The 27,677-nt window shown below is 48.6% G+C and overlaps 3 protein-coding genes across 3 annotated transcripts; all 3 read left to right on the forward strand.

The window, feature by feature from the left end:
• The first annotated feature begins 2,287 nt into the window (after nucleotides 1-2,287).
• On the forward strand, nucleotides 2,288-4,174 carry KPLCE (KPRP N-terminal and LCE C-terminal like protein). Its single transcript, XM_074318809.1, has 2 exons — nucleotides 2,288-2,341; nucleotides 3,117-4,174. Exon 2 carries the CDS (start codon nucleotides 3,138-3,140, stop codon nucleotides 3,978-3,980), a length of 843 nt encoding a protein of 280 aa, XP_074174910.1. The 5' UTR covers nucleotides 2,288-2,341; nucleotides 3,117-3,137; the 3' UTR covers nucleotides 3,981-4,174.
• A 6,532-nt stretch (nucleotides 4,175-10,706) lies between these two features.
• LOC109451584 (late cornified envelope protein 2A) lies at nucleotides 10,707-11,256 on the forward strand. Its single transcript, XM_019739913.2, has one exon. The coding sequence runs from the start codon at nucleotides 10,707-10,709 to the stop codon at nucleotides 11,034-11,036; it is 330 nt and encodes a 109-aa protein (XP_019595472.1). The 3' UTR covers nucleotides 11,037-11,256.
• Nucleotides 11,257-17,594: 6,338 nt separating this feature from the next.
• On the forward strand, nucleotides 17,595-21,468 carry KPRP (keratinocyte proline rich protein). Its single transcript, XM_019739828.2, has 2 exons — nucleotides 17,595-17,625; nucleotides 19,090-21,468. The coding sequence occupies exon 2, from the start codon at nucleotides 19,118-19,120 to the stop codon at nucleotides 20,756-20,758; it is 1,641 nt and encodes a 546-aa protein (XP_019595387.2). The 5' UTR covers nucleotides 17,595-17,625; nucleotides 19,090-19,117; the 3' UTR covers nucleotides 20,759-21,468.
• Nucleotides 21,469-27,677: the final 6,209 nt, after the last annotated feature.

Genomic DNA, 27,677 nt, shown 5'->3' on the forward strand with positions numbered 1-27,677 from the left:
CTTCACTCATATGTGGGACGTAAAACAAAACGTACCAATCTTAACAAAACAAACAAAAAGAAACTCATAGACATAGACAGCAGAATGGTGGTTACCAGAAGGATAGAGGGGCGGGGAAAAACGAAGTATGTAAAGGGAGTCAGATATATGGTGGCAGCAGGAGACTAGACTTTGGAGGGGGAGCACACATTAGAATACACAGATGCTGAATTATAATCTTGTATGCCTGAAAATTATATAATATTATTGATCGATGCTAATAATCAAAGTAGGGCTGGCCTAGCCAATGTATATGGCAGTGAGCTTCTTAACTGTGTCTGTTAGGTGCTGACATCCCTACACGTCACGGATTTTCACACTAGAAGCAGCCTGCTGTGGTGGAAAAACAGTAAAATTTGAGGTCGCTTAACCTTGAGTTCAGATTCTGAATTTACCACTTCTAACCTCACGAGCTCGGGCACGTTTGTTTGCTTGTTTACTTATTTCTTTGAGACATTATCACGGGACTAAATTTGATAGGCTACACGGCGAGGTGTCTGGCCCCAATAAAAGGCCGTCCCTTTTCCCTTTCCTCCGTAAAAAGATCAGGCTTGGGAATCCACTGAGGTGGGACACTTAGGTAATGGAATGTCCTAAAACCTGATTTCTCCCCACTTACACCATCCCCTGGGTGAGAGGGGCTTTACAGAGGAAGCTATGGAGTGTGAGGAGCCCCCAGAGGCAAGACTGGTGGGAAGACGCAGAAAAGTGCAATCCTGGGGCAGAATCTTCCCTTCCCACCTCCTCCCAATTGTTCAGGGGCAGACCTTGTAAGACCTGGCTGGGAGTGGGAAGAAGCTGTGAAGGAGTGGGGATTTGTGTTGTGGGAGTTTTACTTTAGGAAGTTTGGGAGCCTTAAGGCTTATGGGTCCTGGGGAAATGGGGGACCCATCATGGACCTGAGAGCCCCAGGGGCCATGGTGGGGCCTGGACTGGCTGATTGAGGGAGAGGTTGCTTGGAATGTGTGCTAAGTTCAGGATCAAGGTAACCGTCTGCATTGGGCACCCCAGTGCGCTCGGTGGGGAGAGCGTGGGCCCTGAAACTGCACAAGCTTGGGTTCAAATGCTACTCCACTGCCTACCGATGGGATGGCCTTGGGGAGCTAGTTAGGCCTTTGGGTCTTAGTTTCCTTTTCTGTAAAAATAGGGCTAACTAGCCTACCTCCCAGGGTTACTGTGCAGATCAAAGAGGTGCACAGGTAAGAAGTAGGACAGTATTCAGTACACAGGAAGTGCTCGACACAGCTGATCCCCCGCTCTCTCCCTGTCCACCCTGCACGGGGGAAATGACAGGACACAAAACATCAAGGGTCGACACTTATCCAGAAATAAAAGGCAGTGTATTGTAGTGACGAAAGCAGACCGCCTGCACTGGAATTCTAGTGTCTCTACTTGCTTGCTGTGGGACAGTGGGTCACTTCCTTAATCTTTCAGGGCCTCAGTGACAGGACCATCTATAAGGACCATAGGTGTTTCATCAACTGCTTGGCACATCAAAAGCATTCAATTAAATGTTAGATTCTACTACTACTGTTACCACGCAGGTTCCTTTGGCTGGATTTCCTCCCGTGCTGAGTTCTTGGGGCTCTAGGAGGGGTAGTGAGGCCCAGGAAAGTGAGGCTGGGGGAGGTCATAGGGCACGAGAACAGACAGCCTAGATGTAGAGCCTGGGGCCCGGGATCATCCAGCACTTGCCCTTATTTCCTGAATAAGCTTAGAATAACCTGCCAGTCCATGGGACAAACCATTTCTTGAGGGCTTTGCTGCCATATTGAGGCAGAGACCACGGAGCCAAACTTTCCGTGTCCAGCAACGCAGACCAGGAGGAGCCACCATGGACGCCCTCAGAAAGGACACACCATTTAGGCTGGGGACATGCAGCGTCACTTTTGGCACAGCGGATGAAACGTGGAGAGGCCAACCTCATCTGGGACAAGTCCTTGAACACTCCAGTGACCTAGAAACAGCTTCCTAGGGACAGATCTCATAGGCATCTGTCCCAAATTCTAGAAAAAGAAGACTGACTTGTTTCATGAAGAAGGCCACAGGAGTCCCTTATCTCGCGTTTGGAAAAATTCAGTGCCAAGCAGAGACACGCCCTGCCTGTGACTGGTAGATCCCAGCATAGTGGGGAGGAATCTCACCAATGCAATGCCAGCCCTCGTCCTCGTGACCTCTGCTGCTTCATTCAGATGCCATTAAATTGCCTCACGGCTGCCCTTTGTGACCTATAAAAGGTCTGCCCGACTGTCGGTTGCTCAGATCACTGCCTTCTTCCAGTCTTGCTCCTGTCACCAAGAGGGTAAGTCTCTATGCCTGGGTAACGACGTAGCATGAAAGAGAGCCTTGGGGACATTGGCGTGGAGAACCCGGGGATGAGGTAGACACAGGACAGCCGCTGAAGGAGCCCGATGGCAACAGCTGGAGCATCGGCAGAGAGAGGAGATGCGAGCTGAGCCATCAGGCCTGCAGGAGAGTAGGTTTCCAAAGGCCTAGGTCACCGCCCTCTCTCTCTCTGAGTGCAGTTGTGCAGTCCTCTCCTGGGTCCGTGAGTGAGGTAAAAGGATAGTCTAGCTGATCCAAAAGGCAAATGGTGGAAACTCCCTCAGATTTGACCCTGCCGGGCTCAGCCTGAGACTGGTATTGGCTCAGGTCTATCGACATGGATTTGCCAGCCCTGGGTGTGCCTGGCTGGGAAGGACGAAGGAAAGCCTGGTGGCAAGGTGGGAAACAATTTTCCAAGGAGAATTCACAAGGCAGACACTGAAGTGAGCAAGGAGAGAGGACGCTTAGAGGGTTGAGTAAAAACGCAGACATCACTCTTTCCAGCCCTACATTTTTCATTGGGGAAACTGAAGCCCAGAGGTGAGCAGTGATTTGTCCAAAGTCACACAGCCAGGTAAAGGCTCAAGAGCTGAGCCTAGGATCCGTGGCTCTGAGTCTATCTTAATGTCAGGTGTACAGCTTCTGGCTGCCTATGACCTTCTGGGAAGGCCACTGCTTACAGACCCCTCTATGCAAAGGGAATGCTGACTGCATCCCTGGAAATCTAGTTCTGATGAACTCTTTCTTTGCAGATTTTGCAAAGCCACAGAAAGATGTGTGACCAGCAGAAACTGGTGCAGTTACCTCCATCCTGTGTGAAAGGTTCGGGATTGGGGGCTGTGGGAAGTGCCAACGTTACCGCTGTGAAATGCGCAGCTCCTTGCCCACCTCAAACCGTCGTGAAATACGCAGCTCCCTGCCAGACGTATGTGACGTGCCCAGCTCCATGCCCAACGACCTACGTGAAATGCGTAGCTCCGTGCCCAACGCAAACCTACGTGAAATGCGCAGCTCCATGCCCACCTCAAACCTGCGTGAAATGCCCAGCTCCATGCCCACCGCAAACCTGCGTGAAATGCCCAGCTCCATGCCCAACACAAACCCTCGTGAAATGTCCAGCTCCGTGCCCACCGCAAACCTGCGTGAAATGCCCAGCTCCATGCCCAACACAAACCCTCGTGAAATGTGCAGCTCCTTGCCAGACGTATGTGAAGTGCCCAGCTCCGTGCCAGACGTCCTATGTGAAATACGCAGCTCCATGCCAGACCCCGATGTACTATGTCCAGTACCCTTCTTCGTACCAGACCTACTACGCTCAGGGTGCTGCAAGTGGCGCGGCCGGCCAGTGCTGTGTCCCTGATCCGTGCTCAGCCCCCTGTTCCACCAGCTACAGCTGCTTGGCTCCCCGAACCTTCGGGGTGAGCCCCCTGAGACGCTGGGTGCAGCGGCCCCAGAACTGCAACTCAGGGTCATCAGGCTGCTGTGAGGACAGCGGATGCTGCAGCTCTGGGGGCTGCTGTTCCGAGTGCTGCTGTTTGGGCATTATTCCCATGAGGTCCCGAGGCCCCGCCTGCTGTGACAACTGCGGCGAGGACGAGGACGACTGCTGCTGTTAAACACAGAACAACTCCGCTGCCTCCCGAATGCACCGTCTGCTCCACCTCCTGGAGCTTCGCAGGCCCCTGGCCCCCTCCCCTGTGTCCCAGTAATGCAGCCCCTCATCGCTTCCCCCCTGCGCTTTGCTTCTTTATCAAGGCCACCTGCCAAAGTTAGTGCAACCCCCAAACTTTGGCAAGAATAAAGCTTCAAATGCAACTCAGTGACTTCTTGTCTGTTCATGTGATCCATGCGTAGGCTTTTCCATCGGAAACACTTCTGCTTTCCTCTCTTACTCTTGCTTTTCAGCAACAGGAAAGGTCGGGGTGGACATGACCAAGAAGATGGAGATTGGTGCAACCGCAGCCTGGGACCCCTGTGCGTTCATTCTAGAACACAGCCAATAAACTCCCCTAAGCAGTTAGCAGGGTCCGAGGCTGCAGATCTAGGGGTTGGAGGGTGGCTCTTGCCTTCCCTCGGCTTAGTCTGAGAAGAGGGTTTGGCCATGCCGACATCCTCACGGTAACGTGTTCTCGGCGTGTAAACTCAGAGTTCGTCTTCCTGGAGGTGGAAGGGAGTGTGAGGTCCGATCTGCTCGGGAGGACCTCTGGACGATGGTCCTGCCTGCTGTGCGGGTGGCTGGGCCCCGTGGTGGCTTCTGGGTTATCTTTCTCATCAGACAGGCTTGCCCTCCTGAGGCCATGGGGCAAAGACCCAAGGGAAGAGGCTGGGACTCCCCTGAGGCAGGTACACATTCCGCATGTTGGCCCTGGCAGTGAGTGAGAGATCTCCAAGAGAACGGGGGGCCTCGTGGGACAAAGGCCAGTCGCCTTCCCCAGTAGCACATCCTTCCCCATTGTTTTGCTAACTCTGGAGGCTTGGGGGTGAATTTTTATAACCAGACTGTAAACACACGCATTCAAAATATAGACAGACAACTGCTGTGCAAAGCCACCTTGTAAGACCTGGGGCGTGCACAGGAGACAAAACGTTTGGCAAATGCATCAAGGAGGGGTGAACAGGAGCGGGGCATCTCGAGTTTGCTCCTAGGCCAGCTCTGTTGAGTCACCCTGGGACACGCACAGAAACGCATCTCGAAGGCCAGGCTGCCGTTGACGGTCTTTATCACCTGTGGCTCCACAAATCAGCCTCCATCCCTCCGTCCAGCCCTATAAACTTGCGGCCCAGTCACTGCGCCCCAACTCAGAGCTGGGGACAGCTTTTCCCAGAACCACGATTTCGTCTGTAGTATCAAGTGATACCTGGGATGTAGGAAGTCAAGGGCTGCTTGTTCTGCAATTAACATGAGCCTGTAACGGTTTATATATATATATTTCTGAGTTAGAGAAGTAGCAGACATGCAGGGATAAACATGGAGTTTATCCAGCTCCAACAGTTTAGCGGCGCCCAAGTCCACACCTTTGTCCAGGGATGACCGCACTGAGATTGGATGGTATCCATCAGGTCTTTGCCTAAGAATTGCTTACACATAAGCCAGACAGAGCAAAACAATCCCAGAAGAGGTCGAGTTTCTACAGAGAACGCATCCCAGAAGTCCAGCCCAGCACTGATGTATCAGAAAATATTGTGGGGAATCCAGTTCATAACATACTTCGAAATACCCCATTTTCTCTCGTCTTCAATTCTCCCAGAGCCCACAGCTGCTCAGGAGCCTCGCTAGGTCTTATTTTCGGGGAAACACAGTAGACTTCATAATATTTCCCAAAATTAATAAATAAAAATATAGTCATATACATCTAAATTTTTATATCTTATATCACACATATGTTGTATATGAATGTATCACCAATGTCATTAAATATCCAAAAGAAAAATGACTCAGATCTGGCCTCGACACCTACCAGGAAGGACAGAGGGAACTGCCCTTTATTTCTTGAGGGCCTACTATGTGCTGGGCACTGTGCTAGTCACTGTACATGTGACGCTTCTCGTATCTGAGCAATGAGATGCCTTGTCTGAACTACCTGGCAGATACTGGGGGGAAAGGGGACAACAGCCAGTGTCATGGTAAGATGGGGGGCGCTTTTGAGTCAGACAGGTCCATTTCCTGATCCTGTGACTTCAGACAAGTTATATGATCTCTCCACTCGCAGGGATCGTGTCTCATAAAACTGCCTGTACCTAGCACATATTAGGTCCACAATATGGTAGGCCACTTTTCTGTTCCTGGTTGGTGGGGTTTTGTCAGTAAATCTGAAAGGCAACTTAGAGAGTGAGAGAGTGACAATCGTATCAGATGAAAAGTATTACGGGATTCTCGTGGCTTGGAATTTCATAGTTCTACAACAAAATGCCAGGAAAGGAGGTTTTCCTTACGGATACAATGATGAAAATGTGTAACTTGATATTACAAATTAGTGTTGTCCCCCGGCTTCTCCCACCTGTGCTCGTTTCCCAGCTCTGCCACAATTCTTTCTGTAACAGGGAATACACCACCTCTTTGAGCCTCAGTTTCCTCCTCTGTAAAATGAAGACGGGGTGAGAGCACCACTAAGGACCTTTTCTGTCTCGGACAGTCTGCAATACGTTGAATCTTCTTCAACGTTCTTTCCAAGAAACCGAACACGAGATAGTGGTACGATGGATAACCAGTCACAATGCTTTTTCAGGTGTAGGGAGTAGGGCAACCAGGTAAGATGACAGCCTCTCTGCTGGACTCAGGGCTTGACTAGGAGGGAATATAGGCCAGATCCTCACACAGAAGGTGGCTGGGAAAATGTCACAATCAGATGTCATTCCTTGTCATTGGTGTCAGCCTCTCCACCCAGCTGATGGCTGTTGATAACTAGATTCACAGGCCGCTGTGAGACACGTGGGTGTTGGAGTGGGCTGGCCACGGAGGCAAGAGGGGGCGGAGTAGTATGCACAGCACCAAATGGATGAGAAAGACCGACAGTGATTAATATTCTCAGAGATGCGCGTGGCCGGCCCTCGTGTGCAACTCACAGCGACATTCTGCTGGGACGCCATCCTAACCTACTAGACCAGGCACCCTGTAGAAACTAGGAACTATTAAAAGAACTCTTTTCTTTTAATTGTGAGTTTAGCAAATAAACACGTTTGAGGAGGAAATGAATCCTTGTCGCTCTAAGAAATAATGGAAACTATTCAGGTTAATATATATTCATTTTACTTCGTGTGTGCCTTGGTTGAGTCCATTGACCTATGGCTATTCAACCACCATTAACATCAATCCTATTGCGATTTTCATTCATTATAATTCTCCTAAAGAGAAGCCTAATGGTTTTAGCCCATAAGAATACTTTCCTTCTCTGAGAGCCCACAACATTAAGAATCATTAATTCAATTAGAGAGTAATATGTGGTCCTTTAGTTTCACGTTACATGCAAAGAATTGTAGATCTCTTAATTATAATTACCGCACATCACCACCTCTTCCCCGTTATTTTCATATTATTATTAACCTAATTACATAGAAGACGTCCAGAGACCTCTTACTTTGCACATCTCTATGTCTCACTCTTAACACCTGTGGCTCTCAGTAGAGGTCTCTACACCTCTGCATCCACCCTTCACATCTCCACCTCTGCTCACCTGCATTGCTCAGACTCTGCCTTCAGAGATTCACACCTTGGATTCACAGAGAATAACCTTGCCTCTGGCAGTCTCTGTCTGCCTCATGGTAAAGTGAGACGAGAGCTTGCTTGTTGTTAGTTGGTAATTTTTTATAAGACTATCTTGGAAGATAAGCGTGGTTTGCAAGTCTCTCTGAGTCCTCCCTGTTAACTAGTACAATACTGTGTACACAGAACGGGTTTAAGAACTGGTATCGAATGAGACACACCTACCCCTCATTCTTTTTTTTTTTTTTTTATAGAACTTTTTCTTTTTTTTTTTCTTTTCTTAATAAGATCTTAGAACAATTTTAATAGTCAAAACAAACCCTTAGTATTTAGGGACATTCATTACAAATGGGAGAATCAGTTTGAAATTCTTCATCTTTATCTCCAGGAGTCTCCACCTGTTGGCCTCCGTGGAGTCCAACAAGGAAAATAGGACAACAAAACTTCCGGAATATCAGTTCCACTCTGTGACAAGAAAATCATGCTAGGCAGAATAACGCCTATTAAGATACCAAAACATGTGACGTATCGCAGGAATAGTCATTGGGGAAGTAGCTACCACTACGTGAAGTCCAGCTACCCAGGTGCTACTATGTCTAGTGCTTGGCAGGCAATGTCTCATTTTTTGCTTACAAATAAGAAGTACTGCCATCACTGTTTTGCAGACCATGAAGCTATGGCTCAGAAAATACAACTTGCTTAGGATGGCGCAGCTTACCCACAGAGTAGTAGAGATGCCAACTTAAATCTCTGACTCCAAAACTTCTTTTCGGCGAATACCCTGCAATATCTCCTATTCATCTTTAGTCAGCGCCCTCTTTTCTCTCAGTCCTTTGTTCCTCCAATGTCAGCTCTAGTCTATCTTGACAGGAGGTATGATGAGGGTCAGTATCACCATCACCTTCATTGATTATCATTGGCTCCTGAACAAACCATTTTTAACGCGAATCAAAGTCTCCCCTCTTGTTGCTGCTGTGGCTCTTGGAATCCACACCCCACACGTCTCATAGCCCACTTGGCATCATGACCTTGTTTCGACTGCAATGGATTAAAATAGTGGTACCTTCATTCTATTTCTTTTCTACTTCGTTACTCATGGATTTCTTACACTTCCTGAAAAAGCGATCTCTGCCTTTTCTACACGACTCCTTTCCAAAGTTATTGTAAGTTATTTCAGCCCTCCCCATTGAAACGACTATTTCCAAAGTCACCAATGCTTTTAAACTTGCCAAATCTAATGGAAGCCATCTATACCATTTGACAATATGGGCACCTTTTTCTTTTTTGAAATTCCCTTTCCACGGTTTCCTCGTGATTTTTCAAGCCAGGTATCTCGACGTTCTTTCTTAGATGCCTACATTTTTCCATCTCCATTGCTTACCCATGAAAAGTTGGACTTGCCCCAAGATTCTGGGCCCAGTTCTGTCTTCCACTGTGTGTCTCTGTTTCTCAGCATGATCTCTCCCACAGCAACCTTCTCCACTTGCTCATCGTCAAGTGGTTATTTAACTACCCAGGAATCAACCCAGTGTGTGTGAGGTGGCGCCCTTCCATGTATGACTCAAACCCTGGCAAACCTCATCCTAGGATTTCTCTATTCTCTAAAAACATGCCCCAACTTCGATGTGAGCTCATTAAAATTAGTGATAATTCCTTATTCACAGCAGTCTGACCCTGTGTTTACTGATTAGTAGATGTGTAAATAATGTCAACTTAAAGAAATCCACGTGAGTCTATGTTATTTCTCTTCTCTGTAAGTAGCTACCTGTAGAGGACAGCAGCTCAGTAACTCAGCTGTTCCAATTCACAGGCTCTTCCAGTCTTCACCTTCAACCTTAAGCAAAACATCTGCTGGGAGGGCCAAGCTCTTTCACATCTCCAGTTCCCTGTTCTCTCTGATGGGGGGACTGTCCCCCTGTGTGTCACATTCCTCAAGGTACCACATTCCTCAAAGCCTTCCCTGCCCCCCTGTAGATTTTTCCAGGTCCACATTCTGCCCATCTGATCTTATTCCCTTGAACTGGGCTCTTAAGTAATATGCTTCTAGGAACTAATACCCAGTCGTAGCGGAAGGGGTTTTGGAGGCCAACAGGCTGACGTGCACCTACCTACGTTTGCCTCCATGTCTCATAAGCGTCTCATCTGCCTTCCTCTTTCCTGGTGTTGACTCTTCATCCTAAGTTTATTGTGCCACACACTGGACCACACAGGCCATCCGGAGATGTAGGGACCATGTACAGCTTTCACAGCGTTCCGAGGGTAGCCAGACACATAGAAAAACCATGAGACTGCACTGAGGTCAGAGCTATGAGGAACGCCAACGAAAGGTCAAGCTCACGTGGCACGTAACACACAGTCCATTGCTCACCACGTCATCCTCCAAGACCGTCAGCCCCTAAAAGCAACCTGCAACACCTTTGTGTCACTATGACCTTGCAAAATTCTGGGCCCAAGGGTTCATGAAAGAGTGAATGCATGCAGGTGGAATGGCTGGCCGCGGCGGGCCTGGGCAGCGGACACCAGGGCAGGTTCCTCCTTCCGGGATTCCGTGTGGCCCTGAGCAGGGACATCCTGGAGCCCTGGGGCTTGAGTGTGAGGACACTCACCTCATCCCAGGTTGGGAAAGCCCCTGCTCTGCATGCACAGGCTGTGTCTCACTGCTGGGAGGCACCAGGTCCGGGATAAAAGGGTTCCAGCCCTGGGCTGCTCAGTCCCAGCCCTGACAGCGACAGCTCCTGCCTGCTCCACTGACCAGGTGAGGGCTTGCAAAGGAGGCCGGGACTGTGAGGGGGGCGCAGAGAAGGAAGCGGCTGAGGAAGGAGTCCCTGGGGGGTGAGGGATGGGAAAAAACCTGTCCTTCTGATGTCCTTGAGATTATGGGCCAGAAACGAGTGCATTGTTTTGTGTCCTTTGGGGACAAGAAGGCTTCTGGGGGGCTGACTTTGGAGCCCGTGTAGGGAGACGGTGAGTGTACATAACGGAAGCAACGTGGACAAGGAAAGGGGATATTGGTTATGGTTTGTTTTCGAGGAAATGAAGGCTCCTGTGGAAGCCGGGGGAAAGGAAACAACATGAACGAACCCCAGAGCTTGTGCTCATTTCTTTTGTTTGTTTCTCTCAGGTTGACTGAACTTCTGCCGACATGTCCTGCCAGCAGAACCAGCAGCAGTGCCAGCCCCCTCCCAAGTGCCCTCCCAAGTGTTCTCCGTGCCCCGCCCCGAAATGCCCCCCAAAATGCCCCCCAAAGTGCCCTCCCCAGTGCCCAGCCCCTTGTCCCCCTCCAGTCTCCTCCTGCTGTGGCCCCAGCTCTGGGGGCTGCTGTGGCTCCAACTCTGGGGGTGGCGGCTGCTGCCTAAGCCACCACCACAGGCCCCGTCTCTTCCACCGGCGCCGTCACCAGAGCCCCGAGTGCTGTGAGTCTGAGCCGTCGGGGGGCTCCGGCTGCTGCCACGGCTCTGGGGGCTGCTGCTGAGCTGGGTCTTGCCCACCAAGGAGCAGCAATGGAAGGACCCCAGGATCGTGGACCGGCCTCTGAGCTTCCCCTTCACACCCTTTCTTCTGCTCTGGCGTGTGAGGGCCTTGAAGTCTTCCCCCAGGGCTCCCCACAACCTCCCTGACCCCTCAGCCTGCTCACCCCTCTGTGGACCCATCAGGCCCTACATCCCACCGTGGGAAAAATAAAGTCTCTTCTTCCAGCAACTCTCCTCCTTGCCTGCGATGTGTCGCACACAGCACCCCTCCCTGCACCCCCTCCCTGTGGGTCAGTGCTTCTCTGAGCGGCGTCGCCCAGTTCGGGTTCCAAACACACCAGGGCGTGCACTGCCCTATTCAGACAACCCCCAGGACAGACACCCAGAGCAAGTTCGGTGACCTTGTCCTCTAATCTGGGAAAGGGACTGTGTCCCCTCTGGTCAGTCGCTGGGTTGGGGACTGCAAATGTCACACGTGTACAGAGGCGGTGGCTCTCATGCTCACTTATGTTCATTTGAAGAAGGGTCCTAACATGGGTCGCGTTTTCATAACATCTTCGGTGAGTAAGCAAGAAAAACACAACCAACCGCCAGAGACGTGAATGCACAGAGATTTGAAGAGGCCACATGGGAATCTGTCCGAGAGCTGAGACCAGAGCGTGAAGCCCAGCCCCTTACTCTTTTCATTATTTCTCAAGTCACACGACCAGGCTTATACTCTCCACATAACTGGGCTCATTGCAAACTGTTTCAGAAATGATGGCTTGTCCGTTAGGTCAGCGTCCTAATGTAACCAAAGCAGCTGTAATGCTAAGCAATAGCCATAATATCACGATGACGATGATACTTACCCTGACTGAGGGTCTGTGGCTTAGCCTTTATAACAACCTACGGAGCTAATATTGTTTACATTTCACATGCGGTGAAACTAACCAAGGCTCTGAGAGTGAGCAGCTTGCCCTGCCAGCAGCCGGCAAGAGGGAGAGTGACAGATAAGACCAGGCCTGTCTGTCCCCAAAGACCTTGCCATGCCCTGGGCACTCAGCCTCCTAACTGTGGGCTCTAATTGTTGAGATTAAATAAGATACAGCGTTGATGGTGTCTGCTGGTGCACGCCACCAACCCATTTCCTGGGTTAAGACAAATAGGGTCCACACCATGACCCTGCTTCTGCTCCAGCTCCCCGACTCCATCCTTCACAGGGCACCCAGAGTCTGATCCTGTCACACGTCAGCTCGAAATACCTGCCAGCCACCTCAGGATATAGACCAGCTGGCCCTTCTTCCTGCTTTCAGTTCCATGAGCGCACTGTACAATCTCCTGTCCCCCGAGCTGCCCCTTCGCACACGCTGTTCCCCTGTCCTAGCATGCCCTTCCCACTCCTATACTCATCCTTATCCCCAGGTCTCAGCCCCATGTCCGTCTCTTCAGGAAAGCCCTTTCCCGTCTCCCTGGGCAGGGCAGCTCCCCCATGGGAGGCACCCCTAGGCAGCTCGCATTGCTCTGCGGAGGCCTCCTGCCAAGTGCTACTCAGCGGTGTCATCGGCTTTGATTAACGTCTGTCTTCTCGACCAAAGACTAACAACAGGGGCTACATCTGTTTGTTTGTTGATCTTATCACTGTATCCCCAGGACGCAGCATAATGCTTTATACACAGTAAATACCCAATAGCGAATGAATGAATGAATGCGTCAGCATCATCAGTTATCACCATCATTCCTTCAATCTGTATTAGTATAGAAATGTCTTTTTCAATTGCTCCAGCCCCGTGAGGCATACATATACTACAATATATTTGTTGTCTCCCTGAAATTGAAACTCAGGTGGGCATCCTATATTTTTATTTGCTAAACCTGGGAACTCTACCCCATCCACTTGCTGTTTTGTGTGCTCTGGACCCCCCGGTTTCACGTGTGGAGGCTCATGGTCCCATTCCCCCACTGGTGCGTGTGTGTGGCTTTTTCTCCCGAGTGAGAAGGCAAAGCCTGTGGAAGGCAGTGCCTCCTGATTCTCCTTTCTTTGGGTGCCTCTTTGTGTGGCCCCACTCAGTGGGTACCTCTACCAGCCCTGCCCAAGCATTACAGATGTCTGCTGACCTATTTTCCTTGGTAGACGGTAAGCTCCCTGAGGGTAGAGGCTGTGAATACTCGTAGGTGCTCAGCGAGTGTTTGCTGAGTGAATGCATGATGACTCTTCTAATCCACTTCTAGGAATAGGTGATCTGTGAATATTTGTTGAGTGAACTGGATTTAATAAGCTCCACTTCATGAATTAAGATCTTACCCATTTAGCATAGAGCGCTTGAGAAAATGACTATTAACAGGGGAGGTATAAATGCAGCAGTCATCCCAAGGAGGAATAATGTGTGTGAGACATACATATATATATCCCCATCTATCTGTACCTTTTCCTAACATTAATGACCTGTCTCTGGAGATAACCACTGCCTTTAGCACATCTATCTATCTATCTATCTATCTATCTATCTATCTATCTAATCTTTTATCTATCTAAACCTTCTGTTTCTTTGCTACTGCATGGGGCTTCAATACGGCCTTTATATTATCATATATCCACTTATTATATTTCAATAGATAATGAAACAAACTGACCCATAAAATGCAGGGTAAGATATACATATGCTAGACTTCTATGTGCATGTGCTTGGGTCTGTGTGTGTTTACATGCATGAAAATGAAATCATGTCATCAACAAGATGACATAAATGCTATGCTCTGGCCCAGTGCCCATTTCTGGGATACAACGATTTGTACACTGTAACTTCTTTTCCTTGAGGAGTTCATAGGTCACATGGCAGACAGGAATGTAAATAAACAGAGAACACATGACAACTCCGATGATGGGGTGTGTCTAAGGCACAGCCAGAGCACAGAGTGAGTCATAGTTTTGGGGAGTCAGGGAACATTACAAAAGAAATCACATTGGAGTTGCCTCAAATGATGAGCAATAGTTCCATCCATGGAGAAGAGATGAAAGGCCATTCCGGAAAGAGGAGACATTTACAAGGGTCTGCCATTTTGAATATCAAGACATGGGTGGACAATGAAAACCACTATGTACGGCTTCGTTTGATGCTCTGTGGGGTATAGAAGATTGGGGCCAGCTTTTGAGGGGGGAGGGGGTTTGAAGATCCCTCTTGTGGCTATTTTGGAAGTTACATGGAAGAAGGGAAGACAAGAGACAGAGACAACAGTGAGGAGACTATTGCACCAGTCCATACAGATCACGAAGACGAGATATGGCGGGGGTGATGGGGGTGGGCAGTGTGGGGTATGTTTGAGAGCAATTATAAAGTGGAGTGAACATTGTGTGGGATTCTATATTGGACTAAGGTAGAAGGAGGGTCAAGGGTGATTCCCAGGTTCCTAGATTAAGACGTGGTCTGGATGAGCCATTCTCTGAGATGGGACCTTGGGAGGAGGCTTTATAAAGGGATATAATAATGAGGTGGGTTTTTTTTTTGCCACATTGAATTGATTAAGCACAGAAGCAAAAAGCCTTAAAAAATGTAGATGAGAAGGCCACACTGAGTCTTACCTAAAGGAACAATTTACTTTGAAGACATGTCCAAATAAGGAATGTCCTTTGTAAGTTTTAAACCTCACTGGAGAAACAAAATAATACACCGTATTTATCCCAGCCTTTACATAATCTCAGTACTAATTCCGTCTTTAACCAATGACAACTTTCCAATTTAGGACCATTCACATAAAAAAAAAAAAAAAAAGAATATCAGGAGCAAGATGCTGTGTTACTTTTGGCTTAGTGACAAGGCTCTAAAGTCATATGGTTGAAAACTCGAATACCTAGCCTCATGGTCTTCTGCAATCTTTTCTTCTCCCACCCCCCACCCCCCCTTTCCACTTCTCTAAATAAGAAGAAAGAAGCAGGAAGTAGCAAGCGTTGCAGCTCTCTCTAGTCTCTGGATTGAACAATGTCCACTCATTCTCCAGTGGTTTAAGACGTGTGTGAACCAAGCCCAACTTCTGCCATCCTTCCACTCATCTCTCCATCCATTAATCAACAGACTCATATTAAGTCAGGAATCTAGAGATACCAAGATAAATAAGATAGAGAGTCCTCCTTCAAGAAGTTCACATGCTCTCAAGAGATGAGTGGGAGAGATACAGCCATTAGGATTCAAGAATTTACATTCTGGTGAGGCCAGCTGGTCTATGTTCGGAGTTCTCCTAGCTCGCTGCTTTCGTGAATACCTTCTAAGCCAACACCAAGCCCCTAGGCTGTCCAGGTCCAGAGCACCTTGGCAAATTGTGTGATCAGACAAACAACTTCATTGCTGTAGGGGAAGGAGTTCTCCTCTGGCACTCGAGCTACCTGGGATCTGGGACCTCCAAGGCAGTCATTAGCTTTTGGTCTCCAGAAGGTTCGTCTCTCTCTCTGGGCTTCAGAATCCTCGTCTATTGGCTGACAGAGTGGGACCAGAAAATCCCTGGTGGTCCTTGTTGAGCTGACATTCTGCAAGGCTCTGGGGCTACTCAGGTTTGAAACGGTATCTGGAGCCCCGTGGGGAATGAGTGATGGAATCCAGAATTCAGACTCTAAAGTGAGGTTGATCTGGACAGACTTCCCCGTGGGAGGGATTTCATAGGTTCATGGACCCCAAAGCACTCTCAGACCCATGATCTGATTTTAGCTTCACTGAGAACCTGGCGGAGTATTTTCATTCTCACCTTCCTATGAGGAGAGGAAAGCCCAGAGTGCTAAGTGGTTAATTAAATGCTAAGTACTTTACATTTGGTATCTCATTGAATTCACGCAATGGTCCTATGACTTTTCTACTTCTTCTTCTTCCTCCTACCTTTCCTTCTTTCTGTTTTATAGATAAGGAATCTGAGCCCATGGAGATTAAGTCCGTTTCACCCCACGAGAAAGTACTAGGGCTCAGATTCAACCCGGATCTGTCTAAACCTACAGTTTCTGCTCACAACCTGGGTCAGAATCTGAAGTGCCTCCAGGGGCTGGACAGCTTCATAAGCGAGTGAAATGATCTAGGCGGAAGGATTATTTCACTTCCCTTTTCATTTCACCAAAGGAAAACAAGAACACAGGCAAAATAATAAACGGAAGCTTATCTTTTGCGTTGCATTGTGTGTATAGTAAAGGATGATGGAGAAGCATAGGACATAAAAATAGATGCTCTATTTAAGAGGGGCAGGTGTGTCAATCAAGTAGCGCTCAGGTCGGCTCACCTATGCCAGGTCTCTGGACCTCACCGTGTTTCCCCGGAAATAAGACCTAGCCGGACCATCAGTTCTAATGTGACTTTTGGAGCAAACATTAATATAAGACCTTATTTTACTATAATATAAGATTGGGTCAATATAATATAATATAATATAATATAATACAATACAATACAATATAATAAATATAATATAATACAATATAATATAATATAATACAATACAATATAATAAATATAATATAATACAATACAACATAATAAATATAATATAATATAATATAATATAATATAATATAATACCAGGTCTTATATTACTTTTTGCTCCAAAAGATGCATTAGAGCAAATTGTCCAGCTAGGTCTTATTTTCGGGGAAACGGGGGAGAAGAAAGCTGGATGTCTGTAATCTTAAGAAGAATCTCTCTCGTTCTCCGTATTAATGATTACCTACAAAATGACGCGAGTAATAATGATGTAGGTAAAAGACAAGGCGCTATCCCATCTTGACCATATCTGGCTCCCAGGATGCCAGTTCATTATCTGCTTCCTGCACATGGGCTGTCTTAAAGGATGACGCGATGGCTACACCTGCCGTGAAGCCTTCAGGTTGCCCCATGCAGGCCTGGGATGCTGCAGGCAGCCGTCCGTCCAGCTGCCCCTGCTGCTTGGTGCACAGTTACAAGGAGTGGATGCTGGACATTCTGAATGTCATCTTTGACTGGATGCCTTTGCATAAAATATTTGCCCTAACCCTCACTATAACTCGGCACAGGAGATTTGATTACCTCCATTTTGCTGATGAGTAAATTAATAGTTCGCTCAGCTCTAAAGATCACACAGCTGTAAGTAGCCAACCTGGAATGTCAGACTCAGCTCTGACCCAACAGTCTCTTCATTCTGTAGAGTTACCCCTGTCCTAGAGGTGATTTTAACTGCTTCCAGATGGGGCACTTGTCCATTTTTCTATCTATCTGGTGAGAATCTCAGACAAGGAAGAAGGTAGGGGCCTGGAATCATCTTTCAGGAGAAAAGATAACTTTGTCACCGCTCATCAACTCCACCACCAGATCTTCTAAGTGTGGAGAAGAAACTGACAGGGTGCAAAAGGCGGAAGACACAGAATCTGCTCCTTGCAGATTGCTTTGCAAAAGCTTTGGCACTGAGGTGAGACACTCCCATACTCTGTAGGTGACTGCAAGGACAGGTACACAGGGAGGGGACAGGATGCTGGAATGCCAGCCTGGCTGACGAGACAGGCAGATGCCAAACTGTTGTCTCATGGCCTAAGCCAGACCCAAACCCTTCATATAAAAACAGCCCTCTGTCCAGATGCCTCAGCCTGGACGACTGCTTGTCTCGAACAAGGTGAGTCTGGGGGCTGGGTCCTGGGATTGGGGTGGAGCTGATGCTCAGTGGGGGCTCAGAATCATGGGGGCGAGGCATTGTGAGGGGAAAGCTGGGAGCCAGAGGAGAAAAGTCTGGTGGACTTTTCAGGGACATGAGACAAACATCTGTGGAGTCTGTGAAGAACTGAGGTACCAAAATCAGTGTATTCGCCTGCGACGGCCCCTGCCTCTTCCTCAGGGACCATTTTTCCTCATCAGCATCTGCCTCCCTGGAAAGACGCCTTAGTAACTTACACCTTGTGAACAGAGTTGGGTGGAGGAGGGTTCCATCCCCAAGGGCATGTGCATTTAGATATTTTCTCTAAGTGGAAACCTGAGGCTTTGCCTTTCAGGAGATGCAGTTTCAGAATTTCAGGAGCTTTATCGAGAAGTGTTTTGTTGGATGAGCTGGGCAGCAAATCAGCCCCCTGGCTGTGCTGGTCACTCAGCTGCCTGGACGTGAGCAGGCAGATGTGGGGAGGGCAGGTAGTGGTGGGGGGAGCCCTCTGTGTCTCCCTGATGGGGTGTGGTGTCGGAGAGTGTACCCGCATCCCCCACCTCACGTTTGTAATGCTCCTGAGGCCCAGGCTTGACAAGTGGCTGAATACCAGTCACGCAACTAGGGCGCTGGCACTTTCTGGGTTATCCCCTCTTTCTGGGTGGACTTGGTTAGTCCACTCTGCCTCCCAGAGGCGCTGGAGAGAAAACCTTTCTGAAGCTCGAGGTGATGAAGGAGCAAGTTGCTGTGTGGGTCCTGAGACTTTCCAAGGCTTGTGTTCTGTATGTACCTGTTTTGCATACGTCCCTGAGAGCCTGTTTAAACAAATTCACCTAAAGTGATGGCATGTGGAGAAGCAAACATCTTATGCTGGGTTTGAGCTGCCCGGTAAATAACTGATTGGATCCTTTACTGTCCAGTGGATGCTTTGAGTGCAGATGGTGCCTGAGTGCTTATTCCCATATGTGCAGTTTTACATGTTTGCACACGTGTGTGTTGCCAGTAAATGCAGGTGTGGAGGCCCCCCTTTGGGCTACAGTCTTGGGAGCAGGGTTTCCTCTCCTTCTGTAGCGCTCCCTCCCACCACGTAGGACCACCCCCTCACCATCCCCCCCACCCCCAGTGATGGGACTTGTCTTGTCATCAGTGTCCTCTGGTACTGGACACACGTATGCCCACCCTCTAGGAGACACTAGACACCGGTAGCCCTGGCTGTGCCGGGGACACGACCTCAGATCAGGACCTCAGTCAGGTCGTTTGGCACAGCCAAGGCAGGTCTCCTGGGCAACGGTGACTAATCTTGGGTCCAGCTAACTCAGTAAGGATTCTCGGGTGAAGGTGGAGGGTGGGGGAGGAAAGGGCAGGGAAGAAGCAGGGTGTCTTCCGCTTGATCCCAGCCCCTCCTGCCCAATTCCCACCCCCCTAAGCCTGATTTTCTACCCTCAGGTCGTGCTCACCCATCTGCATCGGAACCATGTGTGACCAGCAGTACATTCAGTATTGCCTGCCGCCCCCCCAGTGCTGTGTGAAGGGTTCTTCCTTCTATCCCTCCCCGTCTGCCTGTGCAGCGAGCCCGGTGGTGGTCCAAGCCCCTGGTGAGATGCAGATTGTGGAGTGCCCTGCACCATGCCCAGTTCAAGTCTCCCAGGTGACGTGCCAGGCTCCCTGCCAGTCCCAGACCACGGCAGTGAAATGCCAGGCCTCATCCAAGTCTAAAACCACCAAGGTGAAGTGCCAGGCTCCGTGCCAATCCCAGACCATGCCGGTGATGGGCCAGACTCTGTGCCAGGCTCCATGCCAGGTTCTGTGCCAGGCTCCGTGCCAGTCGGAGGTTTGCTACGTGCAGTGTGCAGCCCCCAGCCCTGTTCAGACGTGTTATGTAGACTGTGCTCCCATGTGTTACACAGAAACTTACTATGTGGAACACCCAGTTCAGACCTACGTACCCTGCCCAGCCCCCCAACCCCGCCAGACTTATGTAGCACGTTCCCCAGCTTGCCAGACTCAGCAAAGATTCTCCACTCAGTGCCAGTATCAGGGCTCCTTCAGCGGCGGTGGCCCCCAGCGTCAGTCTCGGGCTCCCTTTAGGACTCAGGCACCCCAGTGCCAGACCCAGGGCTCTTACAGGAGCTTCTCCACGCAGCAGTGCCGCTCTCAGAGCACCAGCAGATGCCCCGCTCCTCGCCCGCTGCAGCCTGCCTACCACAGCTGTTCCCCACCGCGGCGCTCTGAGCCCCGCTACGGCAGCTGCCAGCCCCCCAGAAGCTCTTCTGGCTCCTCCAACTATTGCACCCCGCCCCGCCGCTCCGAACCCATCTATCACAGCGGCTGTTGTAGGGCTCCCCCTGCAAGCTGCTCTCAGAGAAGTGGACCTAAGTGCCGAGTCGAGATTTCCTCGCCCTGCTGCCCCAGGCAGGTCCCTCCGCAGAGGTGCCCGGTTCAGATTCCTCCCATCAGACGCCGCTTCGAGAGCTGCGCTCCACGATCCCCGTGTCGTGCCTCCTGCCCGGACCTGAGGTCATGTGCAGACCCATGTCCACCCCGGCGATTTGATCAGTGCCGGGAGCCATCACTGCCGCGATATCCACTTCCTGCCCCACGTGCATGTCCACGCCCAGAACGGTGCCCTAGCCCAGAGCCCCGCCCGTGTCCTCCACCGCGGCAACTTTCGGAACCTCGTGTGTTTCCGGAACCGAGTCCAGCCCCCCGTCCTCGCCCAGCGCAGCATGAGTCTAAAGAGCCACGTCCACAGCCGCAGCCCCGGGAGCGCCCAGAGCCGTGTCAGATTCCGGGGCCAATTCCCCTCCCAGCGCCCTGCCGAAGCCCGGAGCCCCCTGCACAGCCTCGCTGCTGTCCCAGCCCGTGCTCAGGCCCAAATCCGATGCCAAGCTCAGGAGACCTAGGCTGTCAGGAGTCGCGTCCATACCACCTGGACACGGAGGCCCCCAGCTGTGGCCCAGCCGGTTATGCCCAGTGCGGCGAGAGTGGTGCTAGCTACGCACCTTGTGATGTGTTTCCAGAGCCACAGGGTCTGGGAGGTTATGGAGCTAAAGGAGGCACCAGTGTTGGAGGGAAAGGTGGAGCCTATGATGGAGCAAAGAGTGCCTATTTTTAAAGAAGCCTGTCTGAAGCCTCCTGCCCTGAAAATGCCCTTCCTTTCCCAGCAGCCACCATTTCGGGGTTCTCGTTGGCATCTCTCCAAGGACGTTGAGGTTTCCTGCTGCAGAGGTGATGTCCAAACTCCTTTGCCTGTCGTCACGGGCCCCACACCTGGGTCTCAGACACCTCCCCCGCCTCTCGTCTGCCTCCTCCCATGAACACGTCCTCAGTTCTAGCCAGACCAGTCAGGCCACCAGGGCACAGCTTGGGTGTTCCCTAGGACATACCTTAGAGGTCCCTGCCTCCCAGCCTCTGTTCACTCCACCCCCCATTCCTAGGCCACTTCTCCGCTCCTCCCAGCATCTGAAACTCAACCCATCTTTCAAGACCTCTTCCTTGGAGCCTTCTCTGCTTGCTCCTACCCACAGAAGCCTGGCTGACATCCTAGAGCTCATTGCATCGTCCACACCATCCACATGGCAACTGCCTTGCAACATCTCTTGAATTAGTTCACTTTTCAGGTGTCTGTCTTACCTGCCCAACTAGGTTGGAAACTCCCATGTAGGTGCAGTCAGAATATCCCTGAAGTCCCTCGCTTCTCCTGGGTCAGGCGACTGGCTGCTCAGTAAAGCTGGTGGGTTGGCAGCAGGAGCCAGCATCTGTCCTGATGAGCAACCCAAGACCAGGAACAAGAGAGGGCCATGTAACAATAAAGATGATTCTACCCTCAGAGCCTGAGTCCTGTGTAACGCCGGTTTGTTACTCCTTCCTGATTCTCTGGGATGGGCTTTGTTTTCTCATTCGTTATTTTTTTTCTTGGGTGTAATGTACCCATAGTTGAACTTTCCTTACACTAGACCAGGTGGGCTGCCTTGTGGGTTTTCTGTCTCCTTGCAGCATCCCTGGCCCCTCCTGGGAAGGGGTGGATGGAAAGGCACAAGGAATGAGGGAACAGAGAAGACAACTCCTGCTCCTTAATCGAGGGGTAAAAGTCTTCAGGCCTGGGTTGGACAGGTCAGCCAGCTCTGGGGCCATTGTCATAGACGTGTGGCCTCTGTGGAGACAGGGGAGGGGAGAAGGGAGCCTGTGCAGGCTTTCTGCAGTACTCTGCACAGGGTACGCTCTTCTTTCTTTCCAAATAAACTATTTGCTCGCCTTTCTTTCTTTTTTCTCCTTCCTTCCTTCCTTCCTTCCTTCCTTCCTTCCTTCCTTCCTTCCTTCCTTCCTTCCTTCCTTCTTTCTTACAAAATAGAAAAGGGAGTGTCTGAGGCTGGCTCTGTATTCCTCCATTGCACCCAAATCCCACTAGGGATGGGTGGTCTCAGCAGCATGAAGGTGGGGCTCGGACAGGCAGGGGAGGCAAGGGGTGCCTCTCCCTCCCACTCGCTGCAGATGAGGACTGAGTGTACCCGAGGACAGCTGTTCTCCAGAGGGGGACAGCCCAAGGCAACCAGGGTCTAGAGGGCCTGAACGGGGCTCCTCTTAGGAGGACAGCAGGGGACAGCTCTGGTCTGGCCCTGCAGGTCTGAGCTGGTGCCCCAGAGGGCCCCACTGTCCCAGCTCCACCAGTGTGGGGCCCGGCTCTGAATGGCTTTCCCTTGCCCAGGGGTCAAGCCCTGCAATGTCAGGGTGACCACTGGTCAAACCCTGTGCTGTATAAAGAAAAACTGAGGCTCTTTATGTGAAATCCACCCCTTCCATTATTTATTGACAAATATTCACTGCTTGCAGCCAGGAACACCAGTTCTCAAAGTCTGGTATCTGGACCAGCAGCATCAGTGTCACCTAAGAGCTTGTGAGACGTGCAAATGCGTCACCTCAGACCCACTGAAGCAGAGACTCTGGGAGTGAAGCTCAGGAAGCCATATTAACTGGACCTCCAGCTGAGCTGTTTGTTTCTGATGCCCTGTAATGTTTGGTTGTTACTAGTTTAGTGAAATACCTTAGGTAGGTACCATATATATATATATATATATATATATATATATATATATATATATATATATATATATGCATATGAATATATATAAAGGTGATGAACCCCTTTAGTCAAAAATCTGCATACAAGTTTTGACTCCCCAAAAAGTAACTGTTAGCCCACTGTTGACCGGAAGCCTTACCGATAATATAAACAGTCGATTAACACATATTGTATATGTTATATGTATTATATACTGTGGTCTTCCAATAAAGTAAGCTAGAGAAAATGTTATTAAGGAAATCACATGGAAGAGACAATACATTTACAGTACTTATTGAAAAAAAAAATCTGCATATACGAGTAAGTGTACCCACACAGTTCAAACACATTGTTCAAGGTCAACTGTATAAATAAATAAATAAGTAAACACACACCATATCTATATCTATATCTATATTTATATGTAGGCCAGAAGGGAGTGGCAGGAGGTATTCAAAGTGATGAAAAACAAAGGCCTACAACCTAGATTGCTTCATTCAGCAAGGCTATCATTTAAAATTGAAGGAGAGATAAAGAGTTTCCCAGAAAAGAATTCATTATCACCAAGCCAGCATTGCAGGAAATATTAAAAGGGCTTCTGTAAGCAGAAGAAAGATGAAAACAATCTAACTGCAAATAACAAAATGGCAATAACTATGTACCTATCAATAATCACTTTAAATGTAAATGGATTAAATTCTCCAATCAAAGACATAGGGTGGCTGAGTGGATAAGAAAACAAGACCCTTGCATATGCTATATACAAGAGACTCACCTCAGATCAAAAGACACACACAGGCTGAAAGTGAAGGATTGGAGTAAGATATTTCATGCAAATGGAAATGAGAAAAAAGCTGGAGTAGCAATACCTGTATCTGACAAAATAGACTTTAAAATGAAGAATATATTAAAAGACAAAGATGGGCACTATATAATAATAAAGGGATTGATCCGACAAGAGGACATAACCCTAGTAAACATCTATGCACCCAACATAGGAGCACCTAAATATATAAAACAGATATAGACTGACATAAAGACAGAGATCAACAGAAACACTATCACAGTAGGGAACTTCAACACACCTCTGACAACAAGGGACAGGTCTCCCAGATGGAAAATAAATATGGAAACAGCAGCCTTAAATGACACATTGGACCAGTTGGATTTAATCAATATTTTCAGAGCATTTCACCCCAAAGCTGCAGAATACACATTCTTCTCAAGTGCACATGGAACATTTTCCAAGATAGACCACATGTTAGGCCACAAAGCAAGTCTTGATAAATTTAAGAAAATTGAAATCATACCAATTGTCTTCTCTGACCACAGTGCTATGAAATTAGAAATCAACCACAGGAAAAAAACTGGAAGACACATAAAAACATGGAGGTTGAATAACATGTTACTAAATAATGAATGGGTCAACAATGAGATCAAGGAAGAAATCAAAAGTATCTTGAGACAAATGAAAATGAAAACACAATGACCCAAAATCTATGGGGTGCAGTGAAAGCAGTCTTAAGGGGGAAATTCATAGTACCTAAAGAAACAAGAAAAATCACAAATCAAGAGTTTACCCTTACACTTAAGGGATCTGGAAAGAGAACAGCAAAATAAACCCAAAGGGAGTACAAAGAAGGAGATAATAAAGATCAGAGTGGAAATAAATGGAATAGAGACATATATATATATATATAAAAGATCAATGAATCCAACAGCTGTTTTTTTCGAGAAAATAAACAAAATCAACAAACTTTTAGCCAGACTCATCAAAAAAAGAGAGGACCCAAATTAATAAAATCAGAAATGAAAGAGGAGAAGTGACAATAGACACCATAGAAATACAAATAATTTAAAGAAATTACTATGAGCAAGTATATGCCAACAAATGAGACAATCTGGAAGAAATGGACAATTTTCTAGAAGCATACAATCTTCTAAGGCTAACTCAAGAAGAAACGGAAAACCTGAATGACTGATTACTACCAGGGAAATTGAAACGGTAATCAACAAGCTCCCAACAAACAAAAAACCTGGACCACATGACTTTACAGGTGAATTTTACAAAACGTTCAAAAAAGAGTTATCACCTATTCGCCTCAAACTATTCCAAAAAAATGCAGAAGGAGGGAAGCCTCCCAAACACTTTTCACAAGGCCACTATCAGCCTGGTCCCAAAATCAGACAAAGACATTACAAAAAAAGAAAACTACAGGCCGATATCACTAATGAACATAGGTGCAAAAATCTTCAACAAAATATTAGGGAACAGAATTCAGCAATACATTAAAAAGATCACACACCATGATCAAGTGGGATTCATCCCTGGTTTGCAAGGATAGATATGTGATAAAGCGCAGCAGAATGTGGAAAAAGATCCTGTTAGAGGTATTTAGGTAATTAAATGATGGGATGTGAGGCAACTTTTATTTTCTTTTTTGTTCTGTATTTTTTTAAAATAAAAACCTTGTAAAAGAAAAAATGATTGTAATACTCAGTATACACTGATAACAGAAGATGAATACAAGTTGTGTGTATGTATTTTTTGGCACCCCCAGTATATCCGCTCATGTCCATGAGAGCCCAGCACACAGGAATTATCATCTTGCCATTTGGCACAGTTGGAAACCTAAGCACGCAGGGTAGGCGTCACTGGTCAAAGCCAAACAGCCTGACTCGACTCCAAGCCGACAGTTTTTTCTACTACACATGGCACCTTGCATCCAAGCCACGGTCTCTGCCTCTTCCAGAGATGTTTCCTGTACCACCCAGGCGTTTTCCCACACGGTTGTGGAGTTATCTCAGTTATTTCACCAGGTCCACATTTGCCACATCTCAGAATCCAGGCTGCTCTGTGGCACATGCGCCCAGGGCCTGGCAGGGCCTGAATGGCTCCCACAGGGCTTTCCTAGGTCTCCATGGCCTGGGCCCCTGGGTGGGCGTGGAAAGAGCAGGATGGGGAGAAGCTTGGAAGCCCCAGATAGGTGGTTTTCCTTAGATCTCTCCCTGGTTCTCTCAAACACACCCCTGGACAAGAACCCCTTTGTCTGGAGGGTGAATGGGGAACAGTCCATTCCCTCAAGGTACAGATGAAACACAGGCCTCGCAGGAGAGGAAGGCATTCACACCTAAGAAGCCACCCATCCCCCGGGGGAAGGTAACAGGTCACCACACGGGCTCGTCACTGTAACGACCTGCGCTGTCCTCTGCGGATACACCCTGGTCCCCAGGATAACTAGGCCTGGATATGGAAAGGGGTGGGATGATGGGAAAATAGAGGCGTCTCTGGGTGAGTCAGGCTGGGGCTGAGCCAGGGAACCCCCGACAGCTGTGCAAGAGGCAGCCTCAGGGCCAGCTCTGCAGCAGAGGAGCTCAGCACCCATGTTCTTCTCTCCCGGGGCACTCGGCCTCAGGTCCTCCACTTCCTCTGACAGGAGGTCCAGCCTTGAGCCTGCAGGCAGGCCCGCAGTGAGCCATCACAGCCCACCTGTAGCAGCTCAGAGGAAAGGGGTACCCAGGATTGTGTGTCTGCCTGCCCTTCTGTGGGGCACGCGTTTTTTTGCATGTGACGGTGTGTCTGTTTCTTCTGTCTGTATGCTTTCAAAGCTCGGGGGTTTTAAAGCACGTCTGGCAGTGAGGGCTGTGACCTCAGGAGTTTGTGTAGGAGATGCTGCCATCCTTCAGCACTGCGGGGGTGACCCTTCCCCGTCAGCCCACCCGCTCCCTGCCTTCCACCCTGTCACTGATGGCCTGCCTCCAGCTCTCGGCCTTCCCTTCTGTCACCCATCTGAATAAAAATGAAAGGATCCACAGGACCAGGGCTGAGGATTCAAATTTCAGATAAAAAAGATTCCTCTTTGTTGAGGGCACTAGGCTATGGTGAAATTACCTGGGAACCCACCTACCACATAAGGAAGAGAGTCAATGGTATTGTAACAGCATATACGACGTCAGAGGCGTGGTAGATTGGGGGGGTATTACTTCGTGAGGGGTGTAAATGTCTAACTATCACGTTGCTTTGTACACCTGAAACTAATGAAAATTTTTTTTAATAAATTAAAATAAATTAATAATTTTAATAAATTAATTGACTAATTAATTAATTTATACTTAGAATATACCTTAGAATGGCTTATAGAAGCACAGGCTGAAAATAAACAGCTACATTTTTTTTCTATAAACTAAATAAATTTGTATAAACTGAAGAAGAAAAAAAAAAGACATGGACTCCCAGGATCCATCCCAGACCTACTTAATTGGAATTTCCAGAGAGAGAATCTGGGACCTCCACTGAAAGTGATTCTGGTCAGTTGGAGGTGGGAACCATTGCTACAGTGAACACCCAGGGGCATGAGCTCGTTCAAGATGCACAAGGAGAGGTGACACTTGTACACAGTGGCCACAGCATAAGTAGGATGTGGTGGCAGGCTGGAGCTGACCATGAACTGTTCTTGTGGGAGGTTCTCTGCAATTACCCCGTGTGTGGAGTCTAATTTTCTACTCTTCGGTCTGGAGCCCCCTTAAGACCAAGGAGTCTCTTCTTTTTTCTCACATAAATCCCCAACCCCACTGCCAGCAGAAGTACCCAGAACGGGGTTCTTGTGTGGGTCTGAGGGAGAGGGGTTGTCTGGTACATGTTACAGATATTTTGACCGGGAGATGGTAGGGCCGAGCTGTGGCACATCTCTCCTTCACCTAGGCTCTACCCAAACATTCAGAGGGAGAGATTCCACATCCCATAGTTTGTCCTACAGACTAGAACAGTCCTGGATGAATAAGCAAATAGAACTGCCATGCATAAGGGACTAGCTCAGCTGTTTATCATGGTAGAGATAGGTGGATAGAGGGCAGTAATCAGAAGATAGGCAGTAGTCGTGTGGATACTTTTGTGATGTATCGGAAAATAGCCAGGGGGTGACCAAGACTTCCAACAAGACCAGCATACTCCTCATTTCTGGCATGGATGGACATT

This window comes from Rhinolophus sinicus, linkage group LG14 (assembly GCF_036562045.2).
Source record: "Rhinolophus sinicus isolate RSC01 linkage group LG14, ASM3656204v1, whole genome shotgun sequence".
In the NCBI taxonomy this organism is placed as follows: domain Eukaryota; kingdom Metazoa; phylum Chordata; class Mammalia; order Chiroptera; family Rhinolophidae; genus Rhinolophus; species Rhinolophus sinicus.

Coding starts and splice junctions, on each gene's coding strand:
- KPRP (XM_019739828.2), top strand. CDS start 19,118: ATGTGTGACCAGCAGTACATTCAGTATTGCCTGCCGCCCCCCCAGTGC.
- KPLCE (XM_074318809.1), top strand. CDS start 3,138: ATGTGTGACCAGCAGAAACTGGTGCAGTTACCTCCATCCTGTGTGAAA.
- LOC109451584 (XM_019739913.2), top strand. CDS start 10,707: ATGTCCTGCCAGCAGAACCAGCAGCAGTGCCAGCCCCCTCCCAAGTGC.